The sequence below is a fragment of the Aulostomus chinensis genome, chromosome 17 (genome assembly GCF_037954235.1).
Source record: "Aulostomus chinensis isolate RoL2024-O1b breed Wild chromosome 17, RoL_Achi_v1.0, whole genome shotgun sequence".
NCBI classification, from domain to species: Eukaryota; Metazoa; Chordata; class Actinopteri; order Syngnathiformes; family Aulostomidae; genus Aulostomus; species Aulostomus chinensis.
The window spans coordinates 12,961,010-12,988,026 of record NC_141336.1 but is presented as its reverse complement, the minus strand read 5'-3'; the positions used below and the strand labels follow the sequence as shown (position 1 = coordinate 12,988,026).

General features: G+C 40.3%; 3 protein-coding genes across 7 annotated transcripts in view; 2 read left to right on the top strand and 1 right to left on the bottom strand.

The window, feature by feature from the left end:
• Positions 1 to 1,336, top strand: part of LOC147246362 (uncharacterized) — a 15,526-nt gene extending 14,190 nt beyond the window's left edge. For all 3 annotated transcript variants that reach the window (XM_086182988.1, XM_086182986.1, XM_086182987.1), the window contains one exon: positions 1 to 1,336. This exon is cut by the window's left edge and continues 1,438 nt beyond it. The gene's annotated coding sequence lies outside the window, so the exon portion shown is untranslated.
• Positions 1,337 to 2,314: 978 nt separating this feature from the next.
• Positions 2,315 to 12,000, bottom strand: LOC147246361 (programmed cell death protein 10). 3 transcript variants are annotated; one of them, XM_086182893.1, is made up of 8 exons: positions 10,001 to 10,043; positions 9,759 to 9,784; positions 9,355 to 9,408; positions 7,198 to 7,315; positions 6,953 to 7,079; positions 6,118 to 6,196; positions 5,364 to 5,446; positions 2,315 to 3,319 (listed from the first exon to the last, which is right to left on the bottom strand). In XM_086182893.1, the coding sequence occupies exons 1-8, from the start codon at positions 10,026 to 10,028 to the stop codon at positions 3,238 to 3,240; spliced, it is 597 nt and encodes a 198-aa protein (XP_086039019.1). In that variant the 5' UTR covers positions 10,029 to 10,043; the 3' UTR covers positions 2,315 to 3,237. The 3 variants fall into 3 exon arrangements, with proteins under 3 accessions (XP_086039019.1, XP_086039020.1, XP_086039018.1); XM_086182894.1 differs by lacking the exon at positions 10,001 to 10,043 and adding an exon at positions 10,460 to 10,613 and having other exon boundaries at positions 2,328 to 3,319; XM_086182892.1 differs by lacking the exons at positions 9,759 to 9,784; positions 10,001 to 10,043 and adding exons at positions 10,460 to 10,678; positions 11,854 to 12,000 and having other exon boundaries at positions 2,352 to 3,319.
• Positions 12,001 to 19,104: 7,104 nt separating this feature from the next.
• On the top strand, positions 19,105 to 26,929 carry LOC147246360 (inositol-3-phosphate synthase 1-B-like). The gene is made up of 12 exons (XM_086183068.1): positions 19,105 to 19,201; positions 19,397 to 19,735; positions 20,004 to 20,128; positions 20,201 to 20,362; positions 20,997 to 21,126; positions 22,067 to 22,260; positions 22,331 to 22,480; positions 23,030 to 23,245; positions 23,621 to 23,785; positions 23,874 to 23,987; positions 25,110 to 25,327; positions 25,466 to 26,929. The coding sequence occupies exons 3-12, from the start codon at positions 20,015 to 20,017 to the stop codon at positions 25,656 to 25,658; spliced, it is 1,656 nt and encodes a 551-aa protein (XP_086039194.1). The 5' UTR covers positions 19,105 to 19,201; positions 19,397 to 19,735; positions 20,004 to 20,014; the 3' UTR covers positions 25,659 to 26,929.
• The last annotated feature ends 88 nt before the right edge of the window (positions 26,930 to 27,017 follow it).

Genomic DNA, 27,017 nt, shown 5'->3' with positions numbered 1-27,017 from the left:
GGACTACAATCTGTCATAGCCTATCATAAAACCTTATCAGTCCATAGGTTGGGTCAAACAAATCAAACATTAATACTGCAGCTCTCTGTTCCTGAAAACTGAACATTGGTTCATAACCGAGCCTCAGGGTGTAATTTGTCTTTTTTTTTACTTAATAATTAACATGGTGTTGATTTGTGTTCCAAGAAAATCAAATAAATCTGTCCTTGTTCGGATTGAGTGAGATGATACAAAAATATGGTGTTATAATTTCTGTCTGGAGGAGGATTATACTGCTCACCAGTAATTCGTGGTTTTGCCTCTGTGTCGTTTCCAGGCAACTCTGGAAATGATATTTAATTTAATTTAATATAATTGTTTAATATAGTATTTCAGAGCACATCAGCAGTATCAAGGAAATGACCTGACAAGGAAGTATCTGTTCCAAAGGATGTGCTTGCTCATTCAGGAAAAGGATGACCTTGGGGAAAACAGGCATTATTTACATTAGGAAAAAAAGTCCCTCTAACTTATTTTTTAAGGGTTATTCTATTGTAAATTACAAATTTAATGAAATTGACTTCTCTACAGTTGATGTTAGACTACAAAGATTAATTCAGGCTGTTTGGTTTGGTTTGGCTACTCAGCCAAAAGCTTTGTAAGTCCTCAGAAAACCCTCATACAATTTATTCAGTAATATTTAGTACTTCTTGAGGTACTTTAAGGACTGGACTTCTCATCACTGAAGGCTGAATTGCATTTATTTGAGTTTGAGGGTGCAAATCACCAACTACGATCCTCATGAGAGCGAATGTGAAGCCCTTAAAATTCCCTTAGTTTAAAGTTTTGATGTTAAGATTACTCATTTCTATTAAAAAGAACATGAGGGGTGGAGGGAGAACGCATAAAAAAATTGTCCGTCAATATAAATGTTTCCTAAAAATACTTGGAAGTGAGTACCTTGGTGATGTGGGAAAGGGTAGAAGTGAGTGGGAAACTAGAATCTGTAGAATGCTCTACAAAGGACATGTCAGGCAAACAAAAACCTCCCAAAGGAGAGCTGTGTGCTGAGATAGTGACGCAGATTCGGCCGGCTGGTTCGGAAGTGTACAGGCCCCCCCCACACACACACACAGTTTGCTGCTGCAGCCGATGCCAAGCAGAGAAGGAGCTGAAGGGGAGGAGTCATCACAGGATTGTTGTGCAAGTTATTCTGTAGAAGCAGGTGGCAGCTAATGACAATATTACAGCGTGGTTATTTAAATATGATGAGATAAAATAAGAAGCTTCATTGTTATTATACACAGGTGTGCAACTAAATTCTGTTTGGCAACAGCTCTCACACTCATAGCAGCTATGACAGTCACAATATACAGTATATATATATATATATATATATATATATATATATATATATATATATATATGTGTGTGTGTGTGTGTGTGTGTGTGTGTGTGTGTGTGTGTACGTATATATAGATATGTACACATGTATGTATGTATATGTTCACGTTGTGATAAACCAATGATAGTGCTAGGTGCTAAAGTGCAGTCAAAGGGAATAATTCTATTTATTATCTCTTCTTTCTTCAGCCTGTTGGCGCAGGCTCTCATGACTCTGAGTCCGCCAGAGGGGAGGCTAGATGAAAGAGTCTCCTGGGTCATTCAGGATCTTTGTGGCCCGTGTATGATAAATAACAGATGAAAATGTAACTAAATATACGAATATATATGTATGTATGTGAATATCTATATATATATAGAGAGAGAGAGAGAGATATGAAGTCAATTTTTATTTCTATAGCGCATTTACAGATTGCTGAGCTGCACCAAAGTGGTTCACATAAAGTGCTTATATATATATAAATATATAAATATATATATATATGTATATATATATATATATATGTATATATATATATATGTATATATATATGTATATATATATATATATATATGTATATATATATATACACACACACACACACACACACATATATATATATATATATAAGGTTATTACAATTTTTGGTGGATTTTAAACTGCTGACGTTTTTGATCAATTTTATAAGCAGAATAAGTGTCTCTTTTTGTAAAACAAGTGAAAGTTTAAAAAATAATAACTTATATTCCATATAATATTAGGGAAAACATTTGTTCATGTACAAGTAACAGGAATCCGGCTATTTGAATTCTATTAATTGGACATCAAATCATGTTACTCCGTTTTTTTAAGCAGGTACAGTGTTATTCTTTTAGAACATGAACACTATAATGTGTGAGATAAATATAACAATTATACAGAACTGCTACATTTTGTTGTACAAACGGTGCAAGAACATGAGTCAAACACAACGTAAATATTTCTTTGTCTTTTTTTTATGGTCGTGCAGCAGAAGAGTTTTGCATCCTGATGTGATCCAGTTATTGCTTTACATTCTGAGGAGGAATCTCTTGCACACATATTAGACTCAGACACATTAAAAAAAAATATCATCATTTGGAAACTATTTATTGAACATTTGCAACCAGATATCAGTTAAATACAGAACTTTCATGTCTCTCTCTACATCCCCAACAGCAGGGACTGGCTCCACTTCATTACACTCTGAGGAGGGAATGTTACAGGACTTGGTAAGGCGCACACTGTGCTGGAAGTCATTTGGCTTTCTGTTGTCTGATAATAAAGAGAAACTAAATTTGGGTTTGTCTCATAAATGTCCAACGTTGCCTCCTCTTCTCTTCTCGTGCCTATTTTGACTGCAGTTTAGTTGCTTTCGCTAATTCTCCGCATACAACCGGCTGTAAAATAAGCTGAAGGACGAGGCCAGAAGACAGTGACACACCCCTACTGAATGCTCCGATGTGTAGCCATGATTGAGAAGCTTAAAGTAAAATGATCAACATGAATATATTAGAAAATGGCAATTAGTCTTTAATAAACACCTCGCCTCACCTACTCCCAACAAGACCAGGGCTATAAATTAAAACTGTCCAAATAAAATCAATCAACCAGACTTTGGGTCTTATTCTGTTCCATTTCAAGACTGGAAAATCCTCATTGAGACAAAAACAAACAAATGGCACTTTTCAGTCTCTTGAACTGGAATCAAGAATCTTTACTCCGATGGAGTCGACCCCAACCCTAAAATCAACTCTTTCTAATTTACATATACGGGTCAGGCGCTCTTCAAGCTTCCACCACGCAAGCAGTCGCTCCCCCGCAGCACAGAGGGGGGACGTTGTGGTCTCTGTGGGCTAGGCCACAGTTTTGAAGGTCTGCAGTATGAGGTTGGTTTGGTGGATGAGCCGGTTTGCACTGATGAAGACATTTATCGCCCTGGGAACAAAGAACAGTACAAGTGAGAAAACAGAGCAGAGACGCTCGCACGCACCATTCAAACTGCTAGTGAACTTTAAAGGGGGGGGGGGGGTTACGAGCTGCAAACACCCTCCTCCTCATGTCCTCCAACATCCACGTTCAGCGGGTGGTACAGAAGCTCACCTGTAGTTGTCAGTTTGTTGCCAAGCAACACATCCTCGACTCGGGAGACTCATTATGCCCAGATTTGGTTGACATCATGTCAGAAACACAGACTCTCCTGCAATTTATGACTGTATTGAATAACTTGACGCTCTGTACGGCTTCAAATATATACAGAAGTTGGGTTTCCGTCAACACATTTTCAAGCACATTTTAAAATATCATATGAGAAAAGGTTGACGATACGGCAATATTTCAAAGAAAGGCAAATTTAGCCAAAAATGGGGAAATAACACTTGTTGGGTTTTTTTGGTTGTAGTTGTTGCCTATTTAGAAAAAGAGTTCATACACAAAACCCTTAATTCAAGTCCCAGCTCAGCATAAAGTGAGTTTCGCTGACTTTGACGGCTGGAGCGTGAAACGTTATCTAGATATGCGGTATAATGAGTAAGGGAGGGAGTGAGGATGTTTTTTTCTTTTCTTTCTTTTAAAAGTTCCCTTCTCTTGAAGTGAGTCATATTCAACTTCTGTCTTCATCTCTTAAGGTTTGAATCGTTTCCTCGGCTTGATCCTTCATCAGTGAGGATGAGAAGCATCCATCGCTGCACTGATTAATTCGCTCAGTTTCCTTCAAAAGTTATATCCTAAAGCTTTATCAGCTGATAGCCATTTTTTTTGTGTTCATTTAACAAGCTGTCTGACACTGAATGATACACACGATATCCTTAATATTTCAGGATTCCCATCAACCCTACACTATTCCCTTCTTATTATGTCTAAATAAAAGGCAAATGAATCCAAAATCATTCAATCTGCAATACTCACATTTTAATTTTGCATCTGGGTCAAAATTTACGGTACTTTTACTACAAAATTTAGGAAATATGCCTGTTCACCCTCTTGCTGAGCTTAACCCCTAATTTCCACCCGACACAAGGACATCACATAAAAAGCTGCGCCACAGCGGATCACCATTATTCTAGCGCCAGCACGCTAGTGCAGCACGCCATTTGCCGAGAAATACGGAGCACGCCAATCTGCACAGAGAAGATCGATCCAGACAGGAAATCTCTGCACGAATGACTTAGTGAATCCGGTCGATTTTCAAATTAGAACACGGTATGCAAACTCACGATCGCAAAAAAAAAAAGACTGAAAAGGACACAAATATAACCACGAATTCCACGCGCACATGACACAAACACACCAGCAAAAGACAATGTCCAGATCAGCAAAATCTGAGAAAGCTGAAATGCTGGAACATGATTAAAAGAACTATTAATAACGTATGAGCACATATACTGTCCATCCATCCATCCATCCATCTTCTTCTGCTTATCCTGTTAAGGGTCGTGGGGGGGCTGGAGCCTATCCCAGCAGCCTTTGGGTTAGAGGCGGGGTTCACCCTGGACAGGTCACCAGTCCATCACAGGGCCAACACATAGAGACAGACAACCATTCACACTCACAGTCACACCTACAGTCAATTTAGAGTATCAATCAGCCTCGTCCTCTCTTGATGTCTTTGGACTGTGGGAGGAAGCTGGAGTACCAGAGAGAACCCACACAGGAACAGGGAGAACATGGAGACTCCACACAGAAAGATCCTGTGATGGAGCCGGGACTTGAACCTGGAACCTTCTTGCTGTGAGGTGACAGTGCTGACCACTACACCGCCCACAAAAATAAAATTATTAAATAAAAAGCTGCCAAAATCCTGCTGTCAGGAACTCTCAAGCTCATGAACAACAAGTCCCAGTTTTACAGGTTTTACATGAGTGGAACTATTTCTTGGTAGTCTTACCATGAGAGGTGGTGAGATTCCCAAAATTTCAAATCACACTGACAACTCAATAATGATGCCAGTTCTGACGAGATAATATGGGATGCAAACACTTACTTTCCGTCTTTGAAGTATGTTTTGAGGGTGTCACTGAAGCTTTTAGAGTATTTCACAAACTCCTTTTTCTGGTGCTCCAGGGCCTTAAAACAAACAGAAAATAAAGCAAAAAAAAAAAAACACAATTTAGAAACTGTGAAACAACTGACATTTATGTGCGTATGTGTGTGTGTGTGTTTGTTCGTTCTTGTACTTGCTACATATTGAGAACTAGAATATGTATTAAACCAAGAGAGTGAGGACATTTTTGGAAACTGAGGACATTTTAGCTGGTCCTCACATCTTCAAAGGGCCGTTTGAAGGTCAAGACTTGGTTTTAGGGTCGAGGTTAGAATCAGGTTCTGGTTTGGTTTGGGGTCGAGGTTAGAATCAGGTTCTGGTTAGGTTTGGGGTCGAGGTTAGAATCAGGTTCTGGTTAGGTTTGGGGTCGAGGTTAGAATCAGGTTCTGGTTAGGTTTGGGGTCGAGGTTAGAATCAGGTTCTGGTTAGGTTTGGGGTCGAGGTTAGAATCAGGTTCTGGTTAGGTTTGGGGTCGAGGTTAGAATCAGGTTCTGGTTTGGTTTAGGGTCAAGGTTAGGGTGAGGCGGTCAGTTGAGATGGTTAGGGTTAAGGTGAGGGGCTAGGGGATGTATTATGTCAATGAAAGTCCTCACAAAAATATAAGTACAAGGATACGTGTGTGTGTGTGTGTGTGTGTGTGTGTGTGTGTGTGTGTGTGTGTGTGTGTGTGTGTGTGTATGTGAGAGAGACTCACTCTGCGATTCTGGTACTGATATTTCTTTATGACATTGTTGACTGTGTCCAGGAGCTCCTTTATGGCACTGGCTATGTCTCTGTTGGAAACCAACGACGACAGCAGAGAGAACACGACATGAATTCAGACAAGGGGCCTCACGGTCAATATTGGGATACAACGGAGGAAACCCATTAACCGTAATATTTACGGTGTGGCTTTAGTTACTTGGTCCTTGCAAATATTGGCTTTAGATTGAGCGCAGATTGAAGCACTACATCAGTGGTGTATTGATTTTTGGTTGAATGTTTTGGTTTGATTGGCTGAGTCATCAAACAGAGCAGGATTTTGGATTCGAGCAGATTATCTGTTTTCAGTCAAAATTGGTGACCGACAGTGTTTGTATTCATCTTCCACACCTTTGAGGAAAATTGTTTTCATCAGTTCTAAATAAAAAAAGGACTCCATGGCATAATTTACCTTTCTATATACTGTATCTGAATAAAATTAATGACAAGATATGTGGTCTGTTACAAAATAGCCACGTATTAAAGTAAATAAAAACTACTTTTTCCTCAACGGAACATAACTGACTCCTGATATTACTACATGCAGGTATTTTTCAAGTACACATCCAGAACTTTTCCAAATTTCTGTGGCTTTTTGAATTTTTCAAAAACTTTTTCCAAGAATGAAAAGAGCTTTTCTTTTCTTCTCCCAAAGTCCATGACCCTCCGAAGCCTGAAAGTCTACACATCAGCGTGCAGCATTTGTTGGTAGATTACATAGCAAATGGAGATGTGGCTGGTGAGATGGGTGTGTATGTGGGCCGTGATGCGTGTCCGATCACACTCACTTGATAGTCTGTAGGAAGCGTACTCTGTCGTTGATCTCATCTGGGATTTTGCTGAGGATGTGTTTCAGCGCTCTGGCTTTCTCATTTAGGTCCTGGAACTCCTGCTCAGGCCGGTCAATCATGAACTCTACAGGAAAAGGGTGTTGAGCGGCGTGTTCTCTCTGGTCTTTGATCGCTTAGATAAAGGAGTCGTCACTGCTTTATACAAATAAACTCGAGGATCGTCAAAGGAGTCACAAACTCACCTTCCACATCATCAGCAGCCATGCGCAGTAGGGATTCAGTGAAGTTGATTTGGACATTCTTTTTCTCCAGGATCTTCATAATAATGTCCTGTGTCAGGCCAGGGTTCTCCCTCTCTGCCTGGAAACAAAGAGCTGGGCATTAATCAATGCTCGCCTGAGCAGTCCCAGCCTCTTCACATTTTTGATCATTTAGAACTGTTGAGTGTAGGCATGAGGCAAGGAGGAGGGGGGGGGGTGAAGACGAAAGGCGAGCAAAAAAAAAAATAAGGCAGCAAAAGCGAGGAGAGGCATAGTAGTGGCAGAGAAGAGAGCTGGAACTTTGTTGTTGCACATCGGAAGCACAAAAGCCCTCCTCTTCAATTATTTAACCTTGAATTACACCAACCAGGAAGCAGGGAGACACATGAACAAAAGAGCCACAAATGTCATCGTAAAACAGCTGTAAGGTGATCACATCTCCCTTTGGTTTGTATAATGACAACGCTGCTTCTCCGTCATTAATATTTCATCTGCACAGACGCTCAACACTCATCAGCAGCAATACGGAGCTAATCTATCTCCACTGTGCTTTTATTATAGTAGTGCAATCACAGCGGAGCGTGCGGGAGACGAGACATGAGCAGGACATTAGCAGAGTCTTGTCTGGGGACTGAATATCAGCACCTTTAATGTATACTGATACCAGCTGACTTCATCTCAGTATCAATCATGTAAGTGCTTGAGCGTAATGAGGATAAGAGAAGATAGGATTCTACAATACAAAAAAAAGTAAATCTTCATTCATTATTAATTTAAAATGTGATTGCTCTTTTTTTTTTTTTTGCATTCTGGGAAATTAACACAGCAGCATTCTAACAGCGCAGGAGCGAAGTCCCCGTTCACGCCATCTAGTCCACTGAACCATCACCGTACTCATGCGGGATATGACAAGGATATGTCGTCTGAATTAAGGGTTGATCAAAGAATGGCCAAAAAACAGTTAATGAATTCCCAGTGGGTTTGACAAAGCATGAAATGAAGAAGAGTTAGAAAAGCACTGCAAGAAGAAACAGCAAGGAGAGTTGAGAGGAGGTTTAGATTACAAGTTAGATTTGAGTTTCTTGAGATTATGATTATACAAATCCAGAGTTCCTTAGTTCAACTGATGAGTCCGTCACCTTGGAACATTTTGCCCTTGGTAAAGTTTGTTTGCCCAGAAAAATCACTTAGAAGAAGTAGAAGAAGGTGTTTATCATAGTCAGATGTGTCTGTAGCTACTACAGGTACCCGAGGGTCCCGTGATCAGGCCATAGTATACTAAAACTAATTTCTTTTTTATTTGCATTTTACGTGTTCTGGCAGAAACTAACACGCAAAGTACACTTGATTACAGGAGCCTCTTAGGTTCAGACTTGTGGAGTACACTGATAGCTTGTTTCCACACAACTGGTTCTGATTTTGATGCGCGCCTGTGCGTGTGTTTACACCGGCCCAAATGAACCACACCAAAGCAACAGACAAGCAGCTCCATTCAAACTAAACAGGGTGGGTCTCGCACTGCCTGTCAAACAAAATTACACATAAAAATCCCATCACCCAATAACCTTCATTTGGGGAGAAGGAGTGTGGAATATTATTGGTAATGTTGCCAAAAATGCCACGTTTCATATCCAAAATGCACATGGAAACACCTGGGTGGAAACGCAGCTGGTATAAATGTCAGCCAGCACGTGCTTACCGCCTCGTAGATTTATTTATGGAAATGTAATGCATTGGTTTGGTGAGTGTGATGTTAACATAGCCGATGTTCAGAACTATAAAAATAGATCTAAGTTCAAATAAACCACAGCGTTCTTCGACTGCGGCAGTACAACTCAAGTGCGAGCACAGGATGTTTAACACTATTCATTGAGTTTTACTTCATTTTTTGGGGATTTGAATTTTTTTTAAGTGAACCAATTTCAAAGGGAAACAGGGGAACTTAGGGAAAAGTTAAAGTAATTGCAAAGAACAAAATGAGGAAGTGGGAAGTCGTGCAGGAAGTCAAGTAAATCAATGACCATTTGTGTTCCAGGTCATATCACACACACTCACATTCACACACACACACACACACACACACACACACACACACACGCACGTGAACGCATACACACGCACACGCGCGCATACACCTACCTTTATGAAGGCTGCTCTGAGCGTCTGAGCTGCTGATAGGTTGATCCTCTCCAGCTGTAGCAGAAGAAGAAAACGCACAACATCAGCAACAAATACAGACATGCTGAGACCGTTTGTGTGCAAGGAAGCGTCAAACTAGCTTAGGTGCACGTTAAGAGTTCATGTAAGTTTCCAAGTTTAGTTTGATATTAATGAAATAATATTATTTTGAATAATAATTACACCACAATTTCATGCTGAATTAAAGATACCACCAGAACAGTGTAGAGTGTGGTTTTTCATTTTTGGTGCAGTTGCATTTATGTTGAATTCATGAAGTTCTTTTTCTCCTTATTTTAATAACATTGCAAACTCATATTAAACCGCTGTTTGAAAAAAAAAAATCTATCAAAACTTAGGCTTACATTAGAGAATTGGTGCCACATTACATCTAGAGTTGGGTGACAAAAGGGAAAAAAACTGAATCAAAAGTCACATAAAAACAATCGAGTGTAATTTGTCACAATTTGGTTCAATATAATACAGTGTGATGCTATTTAATGTATGATGGTATAGATAGTAAATATATGGTATATAAATCTAGTAATATAAAACTAGGTCTGTTACTTGATCTAAACCAGTTCATCTTTCCTCCATGTGCACTTACAGCAGAGCAGCTTTTTCACACACTGCATGTATCTTTATCAAAGTGTGCATTTCTCTTGAAAAATCTAAAATTTTGCAGGTCTAAACAACTTCCATCGGTGCAGACGGGAGAGTGCCCTTGAGAAACAGTTGAGACAGGAGCAATCAATACAATTAGTGGTGATAGTTGTAAATAAGATAGGAAACTAGTCTCAACATATAATAATAATTATAATAAAATTTTAATTTACCAGTGCAAAGAAACAATGTGGCCTTATGGATATCCCATAAGCTGTAACACTTTTCCATTCAAGGAAATGTTGTCAGAAAATGTATATTGAAACTTAACACCGTAAGACTGTAAGGTTCTATGACTTGTAGCCTCAGGTAATAATACAGTTCATTTCTTGTGTAAAAACAGAAATGAAGGTCAAAGCATCTTTAAAATACCATACCAAACTGTCAATATTGGATGTTTTACCTCGTTGAAAACTGGGTACATCACGGTGTACAGTGTCATGGATACCATGGAGTTTGTCTCCGCTTCATTCTTCATCTCCTCCATTGTCATCCTCCAGGGAGGAGCAGTTCTTGGTGAAATGGTGGGGAGGAAAATGTAGCTCACACACACTCACACATACACTCACTCACACACACTCACACACTCTAAAAACCACACAATCTCCAGAGAGACGAGAACCTGGAAAATAATTACGAGGAACAGAAGAGTATTGAGGTAAAGTTTGAGTTATGTTTTTGTTTTTTATCCACATGAAAAACATTCTTGACATTAATTTTAGAGAGTCTGAAAGGTAATGACAGTCAACTGGAACTCATTTCTGACATTTGTCCTACACAAACATTTTGAAAGAATCTCTGATATTCTGTACAGCAGGTTTGAGGAAAGAAGAGGAGAACTATTATCAGATAAACAGAGTTGCATGTCAAAAACTGAAGAGTTGAAAAAAAAAACTATTCAACGTTATGTGACAGTACGATTATTGTCAACCAATAAAATACCATAGTTAAATAGAGCAACATATTTTCATATTTATCATCAAGGCTAATAGGGACAGGCTCTAACAGGCAGATGACTAAAGAGCAGGAAGAGACTTCTTGGTTTGATGAACTTTTAGGAGGGGAGTGGTTGTAGTTACAGTACATGTTAAAAGACAACAAGGCCATTGTGCCCAAACAACTTTCACCTGTGAAAATTTAAATATTAAGAAAACAAAGAGCATTCATTTAAAGCATGCCTCCAAATCTCGAATTATTTTCATATACTGATTTACAAGAGCAAGAGGGCAATGCTCACAAAGTCATGTTTGTTGTGCAGTAGCTGGCTCAATTGTTAAGTAATTTGTAACAAGCTAACTTTTAACAACTAACTTTACCACCCGAAACCTGTCAAATAATGCACATATTTTATAAGACGTATGGCAACATTATTGTTTTCAAATACTGTGTAAAACGCAATAGCCTCTTTACTGGTTAGCTAAACTGACTAGCAAACTGGAAGCAGTCAGCCTCAGATAACAGCTACAAGGCTAGCTGGCTCAGAAAGTAGATGACGGACTGTTAACGGAGGTTTGCCGTTTTACGTGTTGTGACGAGACTCTCATAATTTATAGTCGTAACGATAAATGACTGAATAGAGATAGGTTCATCGAGATCTAACCGAAAAGATGTCCAATGGAGGCCTATGGCCGACCAGATCGATGTTAGCGAACTGCTAGCAGTAACAGCATAGCGTATGTGCTAGCAACAGTAAATTATGGATTTTTCTTTACAAAATAATCCAAAACCGGTCAGTAAACTGCGTTGTGTCGGATATATAAGTCAGAATGTGCGTGTCAAAGGTGTACTTGTATCTACCTTTGGTCTGACTTCTTATATGGGCTGGTTAGGCCGTCGATTGCCTTTTAGCTGCTATGTTTTCTTTACAACTTAAGGCGGAAGTTTTTTAGGACTGGGCATCTTCCGGGCCGTTGCTACGTACCCGCACGTCCCTCCAATCAGAGGGCGCATAGCTGGAGCGAATATAACGTCATTAGAAGATACATTTCTGCTCTTGCCCATGCAGTATTTACCTATGTACCTTTATGTACCATGGATAACTTAAATTAGAAAAACAAAAAAACATTCATTAATTCAAAGTACGGGTGTTCATTTAGAGAAATGTCTCTGTGACCGTTTCATTATTCAGTCATTATTGTAATTATTATTATTCCTGCATTGATGCAAGAAAAAATATTTAATGTAATTAATTAAAGAGATCACTTCTGCTACTTTTATTGATGATTATTTTCAGTATGGATTAATTTGCTTAATATGGTTAGTTTGATTTGTTTCTGGTTTTATATATTCTTGTAATATAGCCTTGTAATGTTCCTTTATTCTTGTCCACATCTGTATCCAGAACATTCTGGCTTCATTTACACATTGCAGGAAGAAGTAGATGTGCATTTTTCCAAGTGCAGCATTCAGTCTTTTTTTAAAGAGAAACCTTATTTTACTTTTTTTTTTTTAACTGAACTGATACGAGACCAGTCCAGGATGGTTTCTATCGCTCCATGATCATGATTTCTATCATCCAAATACACTTTATGTGTCAAAAGGTCAAGCGTCTTACATTCTTATTTCAAAAGAATGCAAAGGTCATGTTGACAGTTCAAAGGTCTGGTTAGTTTCACTCTTAGGAGTTAAATCTTGAGGTGGACGAAGCCCTCAGGCTCTCGTCTGACAGCAATCTGGAGATAGGATAGTTGCAGGCTATCCTTCAACTGGTTGCAAGTTCCCGTGGTGACATAGGAAGCAGCAATTCATTGCATGCTCGGCTAAACTCCATCTCAAACCTGATGGTTTCCTGAATAGCAATAACAGTCAGGTTTGTGCCAGTTCTAGCAGGTTTTTACTAGCGTTGGCAGACAGACAGCCAGATGATCTCTGCTAGAGCTGGAACTGGGACAGAAGTAGCGTACAGATAATTTGGCAGTACGGTCATTACTGCTATTACAACAAAATACTGTGACCCAGTAACAGTAGCCTCTTGGGCAAGATCAGGCTCATTTAAGTGTGATCTAACATGCTGTATATGATCCTTGACATGCTGGCCTGTGCCCACCAGAGAAAATGGAGGTTGTCCTCTGAAAACTCTCAGCTGGGAGTGTTTGACAACACTTTGGACGCCCAACGTTAGTTCAGCTCAGATAGTTGCTTGCTGTGAAGCAGAATATCTGCGTAATTTTCACATGAAAATCTCGACACACTTTGCTCAGGGAGAGAAGACCAATACATCAGTCTGTGTCAGTTAAAAGATTTTGAGGGGAAGGAAACATATTGGTAAGTACAATCGTTTGAATCAAGCGCTCCTCTGCTGCTGCTGCTGCTGTTGTTTTTGAGCACTGACTGGATAATAAGTGACAGTGAGGAGTGTTGCTTCTCTCCCCGAATGAAACATTTTTCAACTCTCAGTGACAAGACAATAAAAAAGGAAAAGATGCAGCATTTCCATTAATGACCACTTAAATGAAAATGTACACCATAATTAAAAATACTTGCCAGCTTCAGGACAAAAAAAAACCATGCTAGTCGGCCTTAATATTGCTTAATCATTTTTTTTACAATTGACAATATTATTAAAACAATTTATAATTTGCAGTCAAAGCCCTCTTCTGCATGTGATGTTTTACAATGTATGCATCAATTGTGATAAAGGATGGGGGGCTGCATGGTGGTGCTGTGGCTTGCACTGTCCCTTCACTGTAAGAAGGGTCTGTGTTTGGCTCCGATGGTCAGCTGGGGCCCTTCTGAGTGGAGCTTTGGGGTTCTCTCTGTGCCTGTGTGGGTTCTTTCCCGATAGCACAGCTTCATCTCACATACCAACAACACACAAATTAGGTCGACTGAAGACTCTAAAATGGTCGTGGGTGTGAAAGGTTGTCTGTCTCTACATGTGAGCCCTACAGTTGGCTGGGGACCTGTCTTGCCAACCGTGTAAACAAAACAGATGATGGATGATGGATAAAGGAAGAGGCCAACTTTTGGGGAAACATCCTTGTCGTGTCCATTTTTTTTTTTTTTTTAGCAGAATTTATCTGCTTGTCTAACAGACAAGCACACAAGACTAACTAGACAAGCAGATAAATAGAATTTATCCTCACTGCATGCATTACGGAGCTCTGCAACCCTACAGGAGAAGTACCTGCTAGTTAGCTTAGCTGAAATGACTGTTAGCAGTGGGGCAGAAAAGAATGTTGTCTCCAAATTCCTCATATAAATATAAATATATATAAATATATATATATGTGTGTATGTGTGTGTGTGTGTGTGTGTGTGTGTGTGTGTGTGTGTGTGTGTGTGTGTGTATATAGAGCCTTGGCTTGCATCAATATTAGGGTGCCTTGGGTTATTAGCTAGGGTTAATCTAGGTACCTGAATAGGGTATTGACTTACGCTCTCTTCAGTTTGCGGAGGAAGCAGAGGTGTGTTTGAGCAGTCTTGGCCAGTGATGTGGTGTTGATGGTCCAGGAGTGGTCCTCAGACATTTGTACCCCCAGGAAGAGTAAGACAGTCCCATTGGGAGAGTTTCTGTATTAGCTGCCAGGGAATGTTTGTGTTTAATGCTGAACTGAAATCCAAGAACAGCATTTGCACATGAGTTCTTTGAGTCCAGGCGGGTGAGGGCTGGATGGAGAGCAGCGGAAATGGCATCTTTTGTGGACCCGTTTGGCCCGTGTGCAAACTGAAACGGGTAGTGGGAAGGAGAGAGGATGGATTTTATGTTCTGCGTGACCAGTCACTCGAGGCACTTCATGATTATGGAAGTCAGTGCTACTGAGCCAATAAGTCATTTTGGCTGGAGGGGGTCTGGCTCTCTTGGGATTTTTTTTATTTTATTTTTTCAATTGTAAAGAATTTTTTTGGAATTGTAACTCAAGCTCAGTCTCTTAATCCAATCAAAGACTGTTTTAGAGAGAAGAGTACTTGATTCTTAAGATGATGCGCTACCACACACTCAAAAAAGTAATTTGTTGAATTCACCTAACACATCAACAATTTCCACATAACTGAGTTGTGTTCAAACTAATTTAATACTATTATGACCCAAGAAATGACGAACCTACGTGAAACCAACAAGACTTTAAGTCATTTAAAATCTAGTTATTTCAACAATTTCCACACAATGTGGTTAAGTAGATTCAAATCAAAATACCTTAGTTCTGCAAAAAGCATTTATTTCCAATGAAACCACCAACATTCACGTCCTATTTTGAACGGTGAGCTCTGAACTTGTCTGCTGTTCTGCTCTCTCCTCACTGCGGACAAATGAAAGATGAAGTTCCCACTCATAACCATAGGGAGAACCACAACAGGCGAATTTGCCAAAATGTTTAACGTTTCCTTGTAAATCAGTCCTGCACATCGAAACAATTTTTCTAAATTTCCCAACTTCTATTCTTTTCCCAACTTCTATTTCCCTTTATGCGATAAGATTTTCAACATTGTTTACGCTTGGATTTTATAAAATGACCGGGGGGGGGGGGGGGGGGGGGAGAATCTCTCACAGGATCTGCAAAAAAACTAAACCTTAAAAACCAGTGTGTAACTTTTACACATAAATGGAGGTCTGTACAGTATACAGACTTTGTAAATCTCATGTTGGGTTAGACATTCCCAATCTGCTGGGAGGATAGAATGTAACAAGCCAATTATCAATTAAGTGTAGAGTTTTCTAAAATTTAAAAAAAAAACACCCACAATTCAGCACATTCAGTGAGGAGCAGACATTTTCAGTAAACGGTGCCAAATCTTATGAATGGGAACTCAGTAATCATGTTCATGGTACCTATGACTCTGCCGTCACACTCTTACTCATCAAATGTTGCTCATTTGTTTCTCTCGTCTTCCTCGCTACAACTCAATATTCACCTGTCACTCTCCATTTCACGCTGCCGATCTCCCATTCTGCGGCCGACAAATTCAAACTTCTCATTTCTTTTTGTTTGTTTTATTCAACTTTCCGTCACTCTCTCGTCCTTTTGTAAACATTTCATAGTGTGTTAAACATTCAGAGCATCCGAGCGCCTTTTCACAAACATTGGAACATGGAGATCCAAAAGTCAGTTTTCTGCGAGATGATTTGGGATGGAATCTGTCCTCCGAGTTTTCTCTGTGCTGCTCAGGAGCACAAGACTTGTCTGATATGTTCCTTCAAACATTTCTATTCTTTAGCACTCGGGGCTTCGTTGAGAATTTGTTACCATCTAGTTACCATCTCAGCGCGGCTTTTTGCCACGCCATCTGTGGGCTCTGCGCCTTCAATCTTTATGGCAAAGATTCCCAGGACTGTCTGGTCCATAGCCTCCTGGTTGTCTTCAACATCCGTAAAAACAGAATAAATAAACCTTCAGTTGAAACAAACACACCAGGAAAAAAAAAAAAGACTATTATTTACCCAACCTCCAATTTTCTGTCCGTACAGACTACATTTATTATCGTCTGGAAGGATGTAGCACCATCCATAAATAATACCTTAAAACAGTCGGTCACAAAATGCTATTAGTGTGATTTCAATGAAGGGATTTTATCATGGAAGCATGGCCCGAATTTTTGTTTTCTGTCTGAACTAAAGTAAGCAGGGCTGAGTTCCTATATCGGGCAATCTGATACATTTTTCTTGTTTTCCACAAATCAAAATAATAAGTAAACTGATCTGCTAAAAAGTGTACTATATTTACCCTAAGCCTAATATCTCATTCTTCTGTAGTGTGCACTTGTCAAAAACTACTAAAATCCCAATCACATATTCAGTTTCTGAGGATAAATTAAGTAGAAAGCAGAGGCAGATGAGATTTTCAGGGTCTTCATTGAGGCAAAGCCCTTCTCATTTCAAAAGCATCGTTCTACAGTGTAGAACAAGAGAAACGTGTAAAAGGGGTTTATTACTATTGCATTGTGTAGCAGTTGTCACTACAGATAAATCACTGTCGACCCAACCTGCTTGGGGGGGGGGGGGGGGTTCATGATTTAATTTCTCTAATAAAATCTGACGTATTTCTCTAACTCCGCTTTGACTAATACATGAGGCTCATAATATTCTTATACGCACAGATGGAACGTCACAACTCCTCAAGTGTGACGCAGCTCTGAACGATCAGCGCACCCGGAGCCTCACGCTCCCTCGCTCTTGATCGCCCACTCACTCACTCCGCTAGCTTGCCGTCAAGTGTTGGGTAATAAAACGCAGGTACAAGCTAATAACACTGCTGTTCAACCCAGAAATAAGCAAAACTCTCTGTCCCCAATTTGTAAACCAGTTACACACATTGTTTTTTGAGACTGTCTTACCTTGCTAGCCACAAAATGCATCATAACAATTAAGAAAAAAAAACTAATAAAACTAAATCGAACTTAAATCGCATTCGAGTATTCGCTCAACTAAACTGAGTTTAATGGCTGTTTTAATGTATGCTTTTTACCTGGCATAACGTTAATTTGCTAGCTCGTTAGCTAGCTAACTTGGCTAGCTTTCCCCCATTTTATTTCACCAAATGCGATAACAAACATGGCATTGAACAAAGAATGACAAAATTACATGTTCACACAGACAAGCTAAATAGAGTAAATAGACGAACTAACGAAATAAATACAAAAATAAATAAGACACACGAGTGCCAACACGGGGTTTGGAGGCTTTCTGACAGTTTGAGATCGTCTACCAGGTTGTAAAGTTTTACCGGATTTGTCGTCTTCATTGCTTTCAGAGATGAGAAATAATCACATTGGTTTTAATGAAATACAGAAGGTCGGGCTTAGAAAAAAAACAACAACTACTCTTTTGTATGAAATATTCCCGAAGAATAACAACAAATGTGTTGATTGTCATTTCAGGTACTGCATTTTACATAAAAGAAACACCAAGTATTACATTGTCTTCAACGAAGTCAGACAGGCGTTCAAATTTAGGAAAGAAGCAATAACGCAAGTCTTCCCGGGAAGCTTCAGGGAATTTACAGTCGTAGAACATGGGTGCTGTTGTCTCGGATGTCCTCGTCACAAAAGGAGCAGTTGTTAGGATCCAGCCCAAAACGATGTCAAAGAAATTCTCCTCAGGGATCGTAAATAATTCTGAAGTGTACTTCTTGTGCTTTTGGTATTACTGGGTATTTAAAGGATTTGGATATTAATCTCTTAGGTTCTTCTTTGGAGAAACTATTCAAAACTGCAATTCTGTTTGAGGAGAAAGGGTATAATTCGAGACTAAAAGCTTTTCGGATTGTTCCATTGGGTAATTTTGAGTTAATAAGATCAGGTCCGTTTACCAAAAGCAGTGGGAAATTCAGATTTGTATGGTCTAAATCAAGGTTAAACATCATTTGAATTACAGCATGTGGAATCACCTTAACAACATATTTTTTCCTCATCAATCAAATCAAACTTGGAGCAAAACATTATGGAAAGCATAATGCTGCCATTTTCATCAAGTAATTATGTTACAGACCGTATACCTTTACCAAGCTAGTTTTTTTTTTATAGAATAAGGTTTTGCTTTTGTACGTCACATACCAACAGTTCCATAATGGCGTGTTATGAGAACTGAAGAAATGCTTGTATATCATTCTCCAAAATAATAAAACATGTGTTCATGTATGCTACAAGACAAATACGGGCAGTCTCTCTCTCTAACCATGCACTGTTGTTCCAACATCACGAAATACTTCAAAAAAAAATTCTACTTAACCACACAGATGGATCAAATGGATGTCAACTGATTCAAACAGGTAGCACGGGGAGCACACTCCCAAAATTGAGTTTGAGGAATCAACTTCTGAGCATGCGTAATGTCTCACCTACGGAAAGTCATGTGGGACAGTCTTGTGCGCACGATTGCGATTGTGCGCTTGTTTTACCAGCGTTACGTTGTATTTACTCAGCCCTGTTTTGCTTGAACAAGTTTTATTTTTTTACGTTATCCTTACTTAAGTGAACTACATATAAAACCACACACAGAAATGTTAATTAAATTTAACATAGCTACATTTCTTTGTTTCAAACGCTCAGAGTTCACTTTTTTGAGTGCACCTAAATGCTCACAGTGGTTAAATCTGATGTATCAGGACAGACAGGGAGAACAGTTTTCACCTGGATGTCTGATATAAAAATAAGAGAAAGTAAGCGTATTGCCCAAACCATTTGCGTGTTCCTTCAAGGCAGACAGACGGTAAGGATTTTATAAGAGCAAAAACCCTTGTGGCTCCAGGTGTGTGTGTGTGTGTGTGTGTGTGTGTGTGTAGTGGCTCCAGGTGTGTGTGTGTGTGTGTGTGTGTGGGGGGGGGGGGGTCGCCAGTCCGTCGCATGGCCATAAGGAACAATTAGGAACTCAGTATCTTGCTCAAGGATATTCCATGGTCACCAGGGAATTGAGAATGGAACCAGAGACCCTTCGGCTGCCAGACGTCAACTCTACCTCCGAGCAGCGCCGCCCAACTTGTACTTTCGAGAAAATTCCGGGAAGGTGACGTCATACCCGAGAGGAGACGAAGTAAGCCGACACTCTCTCATGTTCACCCCTTGTTACATAAGACGCGGAGGATCCCCATTGGCTCAGAGATGAGATGAATCCATGAGATCTGTAGGACGAGTAGTTTGGGCGGCAGTTACCGGCACCTTTAGAGGGAAAGAGAGACAATTCAGGAGAGACTTCTCTCTGTCAGACGAAATCAGCTCAACGCAGGCATCTGCTCAAGAGGAAAATGTGAGCAGGGTTTCCGGGTTTTTTTCATTCGTCATTCGAGTGTATATTTGTCGTATTTTAATTGATAATAATATGAATATGTTGGCTGCGAATGCGTATATTATTTATACAATTTTCTTACTTACTAAACATCCGTTTCAACAGGATTAACTGGTATACACAGTATATGCGGTACTTAAAAGCAAATGTCGCGTGTTACGGAAATACTATTGACTGGTCATATTCTGAAGCTGAGTTAATTCATTAATTAAAAAAAAAACTTTTACAGATTCTGTAAACATGGCAGGGAAGATCCACATAAACAGTCCTAATGTGGAGTACACAGATACACACATTGTGTCTCAGTATTCCTACCAGACCACATCAGTGCACAGAGATGGGAACAACGTGACAGTAAGTTTTATCGCATTTTATCCGGAGTTACACCCACTTCTTGGGTTTCTAACCCTGTCCTATGATATCCAGGTGACCCCCCATTCAACTGAGATGACATTTCAGACTGAGAGGCATGTACCCCGGTTGGGTGTGATGTTGGTGGGCTGGGCGGGTAACAATGGAACCACTGTCACAGCAGCTGTATTGGCCAACAAGCTCGGTCTCACCTGGATGACCAAGACTGGAGTAAAGGTGAGGCGAGTCACCTATACACACCTCTGTAGGTGCCACCTACAGAGGTTTGTTGTTGTTGTTGTTGTTGTTGTTCATTTCAGAAAGATAGCTTGTAAAGGCTTGAGAGGAATGTGATATTTAAGATGCTGTTTGATGTCAGTTCAACCACCTCAAGGAAAATTCAAGGAAATTCCCTCCATGTAGATTTCCATTCTGTATTGAATAGCTTAAAAAAAGTGTTTCTTGGAACCTAGCCACATACCTACATTCTTAGTAACGCGGCTAAAACACACCAGTCATTCTTGTTTATAAAAAGTTTTGGAATATGAGGTCCTTTTTATACTCATATGTGAAAACACAATCACAAGGGAGCTAATGGAGAATGTGCTTGTTCTAATTTATAAATATAGCTCACTGTACATCCCCTGGTGCAGAAGCAGACACATATAAGCTGGTTATGCCCACATGTGCGCTGGAGTGTTAAGAGCTTAACTGACCCTGGTTGTGAGGATTTCTCTTTATATGGGCATTGTTTTTACTTTTGTTGCTCATTTCTGTGTTCGACTCAAAACGATGATAAACCTTACAACTAACGGCTATGCGGTCATTAAAGACAATGATATTCCTCTTCTATTTCTCTCATGTTCTTTAGAAAGCAAACTACTACGGTTCCCTCCTTCAGGCGTCCACTGTCAGTCTGGGATCAGGGCTCGAGGGCGAGGTCAACGTTCCCTTCTCTGACCTCCTACCCATGGTTCACCCTAATGATATTGTCTTTGATGGTACGGACAAAAGAATCTGTGAAAGCTCAAAGGATAGGGCGTGTGTGTGTGTGTGTGTGTGTGTGTGTGTGTGTTTTAAGTGTGTAAATAACTCTGACCCCAGGGCAGCTGTAAGAGGTCAGAGAGCTCCTCATTAAAGCATAGTTTCAACCAAAGATTCAAGACGTGATGCAGGGAAAGTTTCAGCAACGGCCTGTCTCTGCGTGACCACCAGCAGCTGGGGGCAACAACTGTGACTCAGCTTGACAAGTAGCCAGGTGGCTAGTTTTAGAATATGAATCAGTCGACCAAAATCAAAATGGCAGACTTGTGGTTGAAGAAAAGAGGAGACAAACAGCCATGTATGTCTGAATGAGACAAGCTTTATGTTGTAATGGGATTAACAAACTACCCTTCGTCAGCCTCCATAATGATGAGGTGTTAGTAGGAAGTGCTTTTTTAAAATCCTCATTCATATTTGATGACGCTACAAATTATCCAGCGACGAAAAAAGCCAACAGTGGGAACCGAGGTACACAGAGATGTTGCCATGGAAACTATCCTGTCTCATCTAATTGCCGTCTAATTTACCAAAAGAAAGCATGAGCTTGGATGACTTGTCATTGTCAACCTCTTCTTCAATGCAATACATGCAATAGCCCCCCATCCCCACTACAGAATGATAACAGGTTACAGGAGACTACCGCAGTGTGAATAGGCAGAATTTTGCAGACTGGCACGTTGCAATTAGTTGGAAGATTTATCTCCTCTCAGATCGAGGGGCTAAACTGCTCTTCAGGGTGAGGATGTGCAACTTGGTGCCTTTTAATACATTAAAGTCTGATGCTTTATAAGGGAAGAGAGCAGACATTCCATTTATTGAGCGGCTAAAGCCTAATATAAAAATAAAACATATCTAAAGCGGCAAGAACATTCTTCAGCTTGAAAGTATGATTTCCAGGTTGGGACATTTCTTCCATGGATCTTGGAAGAGCAATGACGCGAGCTCAGGTGCTCGACTGGTCATTACAAGAGCAGCTGCGACCATACATGAGCAGCATGAAACCCAGGCCCTCCATCTACATCCCAGAATTCATCGCTGCTAACCAAGAGAGCCGAGCAGATAATGTCCTGACTGGGACCATTGCAGAGCAGGTGATGCTTCGTCCAACAACATCATCGTTAATGATGGTTTTGTTTTTTTAAAGTGTAAATGCTCTTCCAGGTGGAGCAGATCAGAGCTGACATAAGAGACTTCCATCAGTCCAGTGGTGTGGACAAAGTCATCGTTCTGTGGACCGCCAATACTGAGCGCTTCTGTGATATAGTACCGGGGGTCAACGATACTGCAAAGAACCTGCTAGCTGCAATCCAGGTGAGAGGACATGAGGACTCAGATTTACTAAGGCACAAATCCATAAGCTGATTTAAGGAGAAATTTCCACAATGAAATTAACCTAAATTATACTTGTGCCTGGTAGTGATTAATGCTTAGGACCAAACCATAATCCTCCCATCACCTTTTTTGTAATTAATAAAGCTTAGAGGATGAAAAGATGAGCTCATGTAACATACTGTGGATTTGTAAATAAATTGCTATAATGAGCCTGAAACAGTCTTAAGCTGTTTTATATCAGATCAGGGAACGTAAAACTGTCCCTTTGGGGTGCCTTTATTTTATCTACTGCCTTTAGTGTGCTTGTACTGCTGTCAGCAGTGATAACAGCCTATTTCACAGACTTGTGATCTTCAGAAAATTGCTCTATTTTAGAAAGTCATGAAGTCAACAATGGAGTTGTACAACAGAGACGAGTCTCAGGGGAAATGTAAGCCTTGTGAGTCGAGCTTTCTTCCCCACTCTTATATGACAACACACTGCGTTGTGTTTTACTGTCTGGCGCTTTCTTCTTTTTTCACCCATCAGGCTGGCTCAGAGGTTTCTCCCTCCACTCTGTTTGCGGTGGCCAGTATACTGGAGGGTTGTGCCTTCATCAACGGCTCTCCTCAGAACACCTTTGTTCCAGGGGCCATAGAGCTGGCAATGCAGAGAGGAGTCTTCATCGGAGGAGACGACTTTAAATCTGGTCAGACTAAGATCAAGTCCGTGCTGGTGGATTTTCTGGTCAGCGCAGGTATCAAGGTGAGCGACAGAGAATATGCAGGGGATCCCTGATGCAATGACCTGATGTCGCTCGATTATGGCATTTAATTTGGACAACTGTTGTCCCAATATACAAGCAAGCAATATACTGCTTTTGGTTGGACTAACATAATCAATCAACTTCTTTCTAACTGTAAATCTATGGAGAGGGATGAGCTTGTAGTAGTACTCACAAAGTATTCCCAGTTGTATCATAATAAGCCATGAAAAACACTACAGTATTCTATTCTAAGTGTAGTTAACAGCTTTAAGTGATTGTCCCACCAGATTATTTGAAAGTTACTGTCACAAATCTGCAGTACAAGACATTTTCTCAACAAAACCCTGTTACTTGGTCTCCTCTCAACTTGACAGCCAACTTCCATCGTAAGCTACAATCATCTGGGTAACAACGACGGTAAGAATCTGTCAGCTCCACAGCAGTTCCGCTCCAAAGAGATCTCTAAGAGCAACGTGGTAGATGACATGGTGCGGTCCAACCCTATACTGTACCAACCTGGAGAGAAACCTGACCACTCCGTGAGTCAGAGAGATCCAAAGAGAGCGAGAGACTGAGCTCCATCTCCAACTGTGACAAGACTTGTTAAGTGGTTATGTGATATTTCAGGTGGTGATAAAGTACGTGCCATATGTGGGGGACAGCAAGCGCGCCATGGATGAATACACTTCTGAAATAATGATGGGCGGGACCAACACTATCGCTCTGCACAACACCTGCGAGGTCAGCACTTACTAAGTTTGTACTATCAGGGTATTTTATGTAGCTTTACTACAACATTTTACCTCACAGGGAGCTTGTGAGTTATTGAAGCGCAAAGGAGCAGCACCCTCCAGATGTGCACCTCACCTTATCTTTAATGCTCAGTCCAGTCACCCTACGGAGGAAACTTTGATTTGACAATTCGTATCTGCGAGCTAATTCTCTCAGTCACACTCGAAAAATCAACTTATAAATGGAGAGCCTTCTCTGCCAGAACAGACCTGTCCAGTTCCAGCAGTAAAGATGTTTTTTTTTTGTTTGTTTACCAACCAAGAAGTTAGCATAGCTGTGGATTCCCTCAACCAAAAGACAGTCAGATTTTTACTTTAATTTTGGCGTATCGATGAAGACTTTTTTAAATGAATACCCACTGAATAACTTTGACAACTGGCCAAAGCTTACACATAATACTTTTGAAATGTGTAATAGAAATTTGTTAGAACTACCATCGTTAGGACATGTTCCAGTGTGACCAGTACTAACGTAATCAACATTCAGAAATATCTCTCAGTATCAGGTTTAACTTTATCTCCTCCTACACAATGGAACATTTTTGATGAGTCAAAAGAGACACAGTGGCAGACTGTGCAGTTAGTCTGAATCGAACAAATGCAAAAATACTGTTTTTTATCTTATTACGTACGTGTGTATTGTATTTTATATTTCATGTGCACAGCTGTCATTGGCAACACGTCCCTCTTCTCTTTGTATTCGTAGCATAAAAAGACACACCTCCACACACACCGCATTTTTGCCAAAACAGTAACGTTTCCCTGTTGAATAGGGGTGGGAATCACAGAATGACTCATGATACTTTGCCCACAATTACAGTAGTGTCACGAAATGGTAATACTGCCGTAATCTTTAAATCACAAGACAATTAATTGATGATTAATGCAAATGAACACGTGATTGTTTTACATTTTTGTGTTTGTTTATTCATCTCATCCCTAATTTGTAAAGGCCATGTTTATTGACATGTTTTAATAAAAATGGTATGGTGCGGTGTATCACAATTGATTGGTCTGGCCCCTAATAGTAAATGTCTTCAACCTCTCCACTCTTCTACTGTCTTTGCACCAGGACTCACTACTAGCCAGCCCAATTATCCTGGACCTGGTCATCCTGACAGAGCTCTGTCAGCGTATAACTGTCCGACCGAAGGGGGAGGATGACTTCCAGTCCTTCCACAGCGTCTTAGCGCTGCTTTCCTTCCTTTGCAAGGCCCCGCTGGTCCCATCAGGGACACCTGTTGTCAATGCCTTCTTCAGTCAGAGAGCCTCCATAGAAAACATCATGAGGTATGGACCAGTTTCAGTAGAAAACCTGGCTTTACTCACCAAGTTGAGATAGCATGGCAGTTTTCTCACATCTTACATGTAAGGTGATGCCTTTTTATAAATTCTTCTGTATGCTTTGCCCCCACTTGTGTTTTCCAGAGCGTGTCTGGGCCTTCCTCCTCAGAACCATATGCTCCTAGAACACAAGCTCCAGAGAAATTTCCTGACTCTACGCAGCGCTTTCATCAATGGCGATGTGGCTACTTTGAAAAAGAATGGCTTAACCTACGCAAAGCAAAAACCTCTAACAAATGGCATCTATGCACATGTTGATGGCGCAACATTTGCATAATGACCACAAATGTTACTCTATTGTCCAAAAAAGAACTTAACCCTATACAGTTGTAGACTTTTACCTTGTATAAAAACAGCCAAAGCCCTCATTGTCTATGCTAGCAGTGCAACAACAAGCATCACTGTTTTGTTAACTTGATGTAAACTTATGTAAGATGTATCCAGAATCATGAATATTCACAAGTTCCGAGCAGACACACTACCATCTGACAGTTCACTTAATTTCTAAGGAGAGCAGGCGATCCAACCAAGTGGTACATAATGAGCATCAGGTGTAAGAGTGCTCGACGCATCTGAATTTGCATGATCACAGTTGGACCTGTGCTTTTTGTGGACGAGGTCTGTCAGGTAGAGCTCAGAGTATGGAAGTAGACGGTGCTGATCAAATATGGAGATTCTGGAAATACTTGGTCAGTTTCTTGCCTAAAATATTTTTAGTGTTTTAGCTCGATGTCTAGCTGTAAAATGAGTATGCGGGATGCATAGGAACAATGCAGTATCTTTTAATAAGAACAAATTCATCCAAAAATACGGTAATAAATTAAATGTTATTTTTTGTGAATTAAATCAATTCTGAAGCCTTTTCAATAGACTTAAAAATGGACACAGTTGGAGGCCAGGCTGAACAGCACACATCGCTTCCCTTTGCCCAAAGTTTTACAAGCAGACAATAGCTGACTAGCGGTATTAATGCCAATATACCAGTTGTGTATTTTTAATGAAAATTGGCTGATCGTGATCGGCAGCCGATCAATTGGGGCATCTCTAATACTCCTAGGGTGTCACCCACTACAGCACAGTGGTCCAGTGCATCGGACCTGGTGTGTCTGCAGCATTTTTGGGAACTGCCCAGTCCTTCAGATGTTGTGTATGTAATCCATCCATCCATTTCCTATACCGCTTATCCGTTACGGTTCACGGTGGAGCTGGAGCCATTCTCAGATTACATCGGGTGAGAGGCAGGGTTCACCCTGGACGGGTGCTCAAGGATACTTCGACATGGTCACTGGGGGGTGAGGATCGAACCAGAGACCCTTCAGTTGCTAGACCACTACTTTACCTCTGTGTGGAATGCATAAATACAGTGTGGTTCTTTGATATAGGGACACAGGTTCTGCCAGCAAATGTGGATGTGAAAATGAAACTCTGTGAATACATCATTACCTAGATATGCTGGGAGGTTTTATTGTTATCTGTTACAGCTTTTTATATTCATAGTTGTGTCTTTTGTGTGAACCTAAAAGACAGAAAATAACAATTTTGTTGGTGGCAATAAAAGTTGAACTACTGTCTGTTGAAGTTCCAGTTTATATTAGAACATGATATACTTTAAGAACTGGTCCTTTAAGTGACTGAC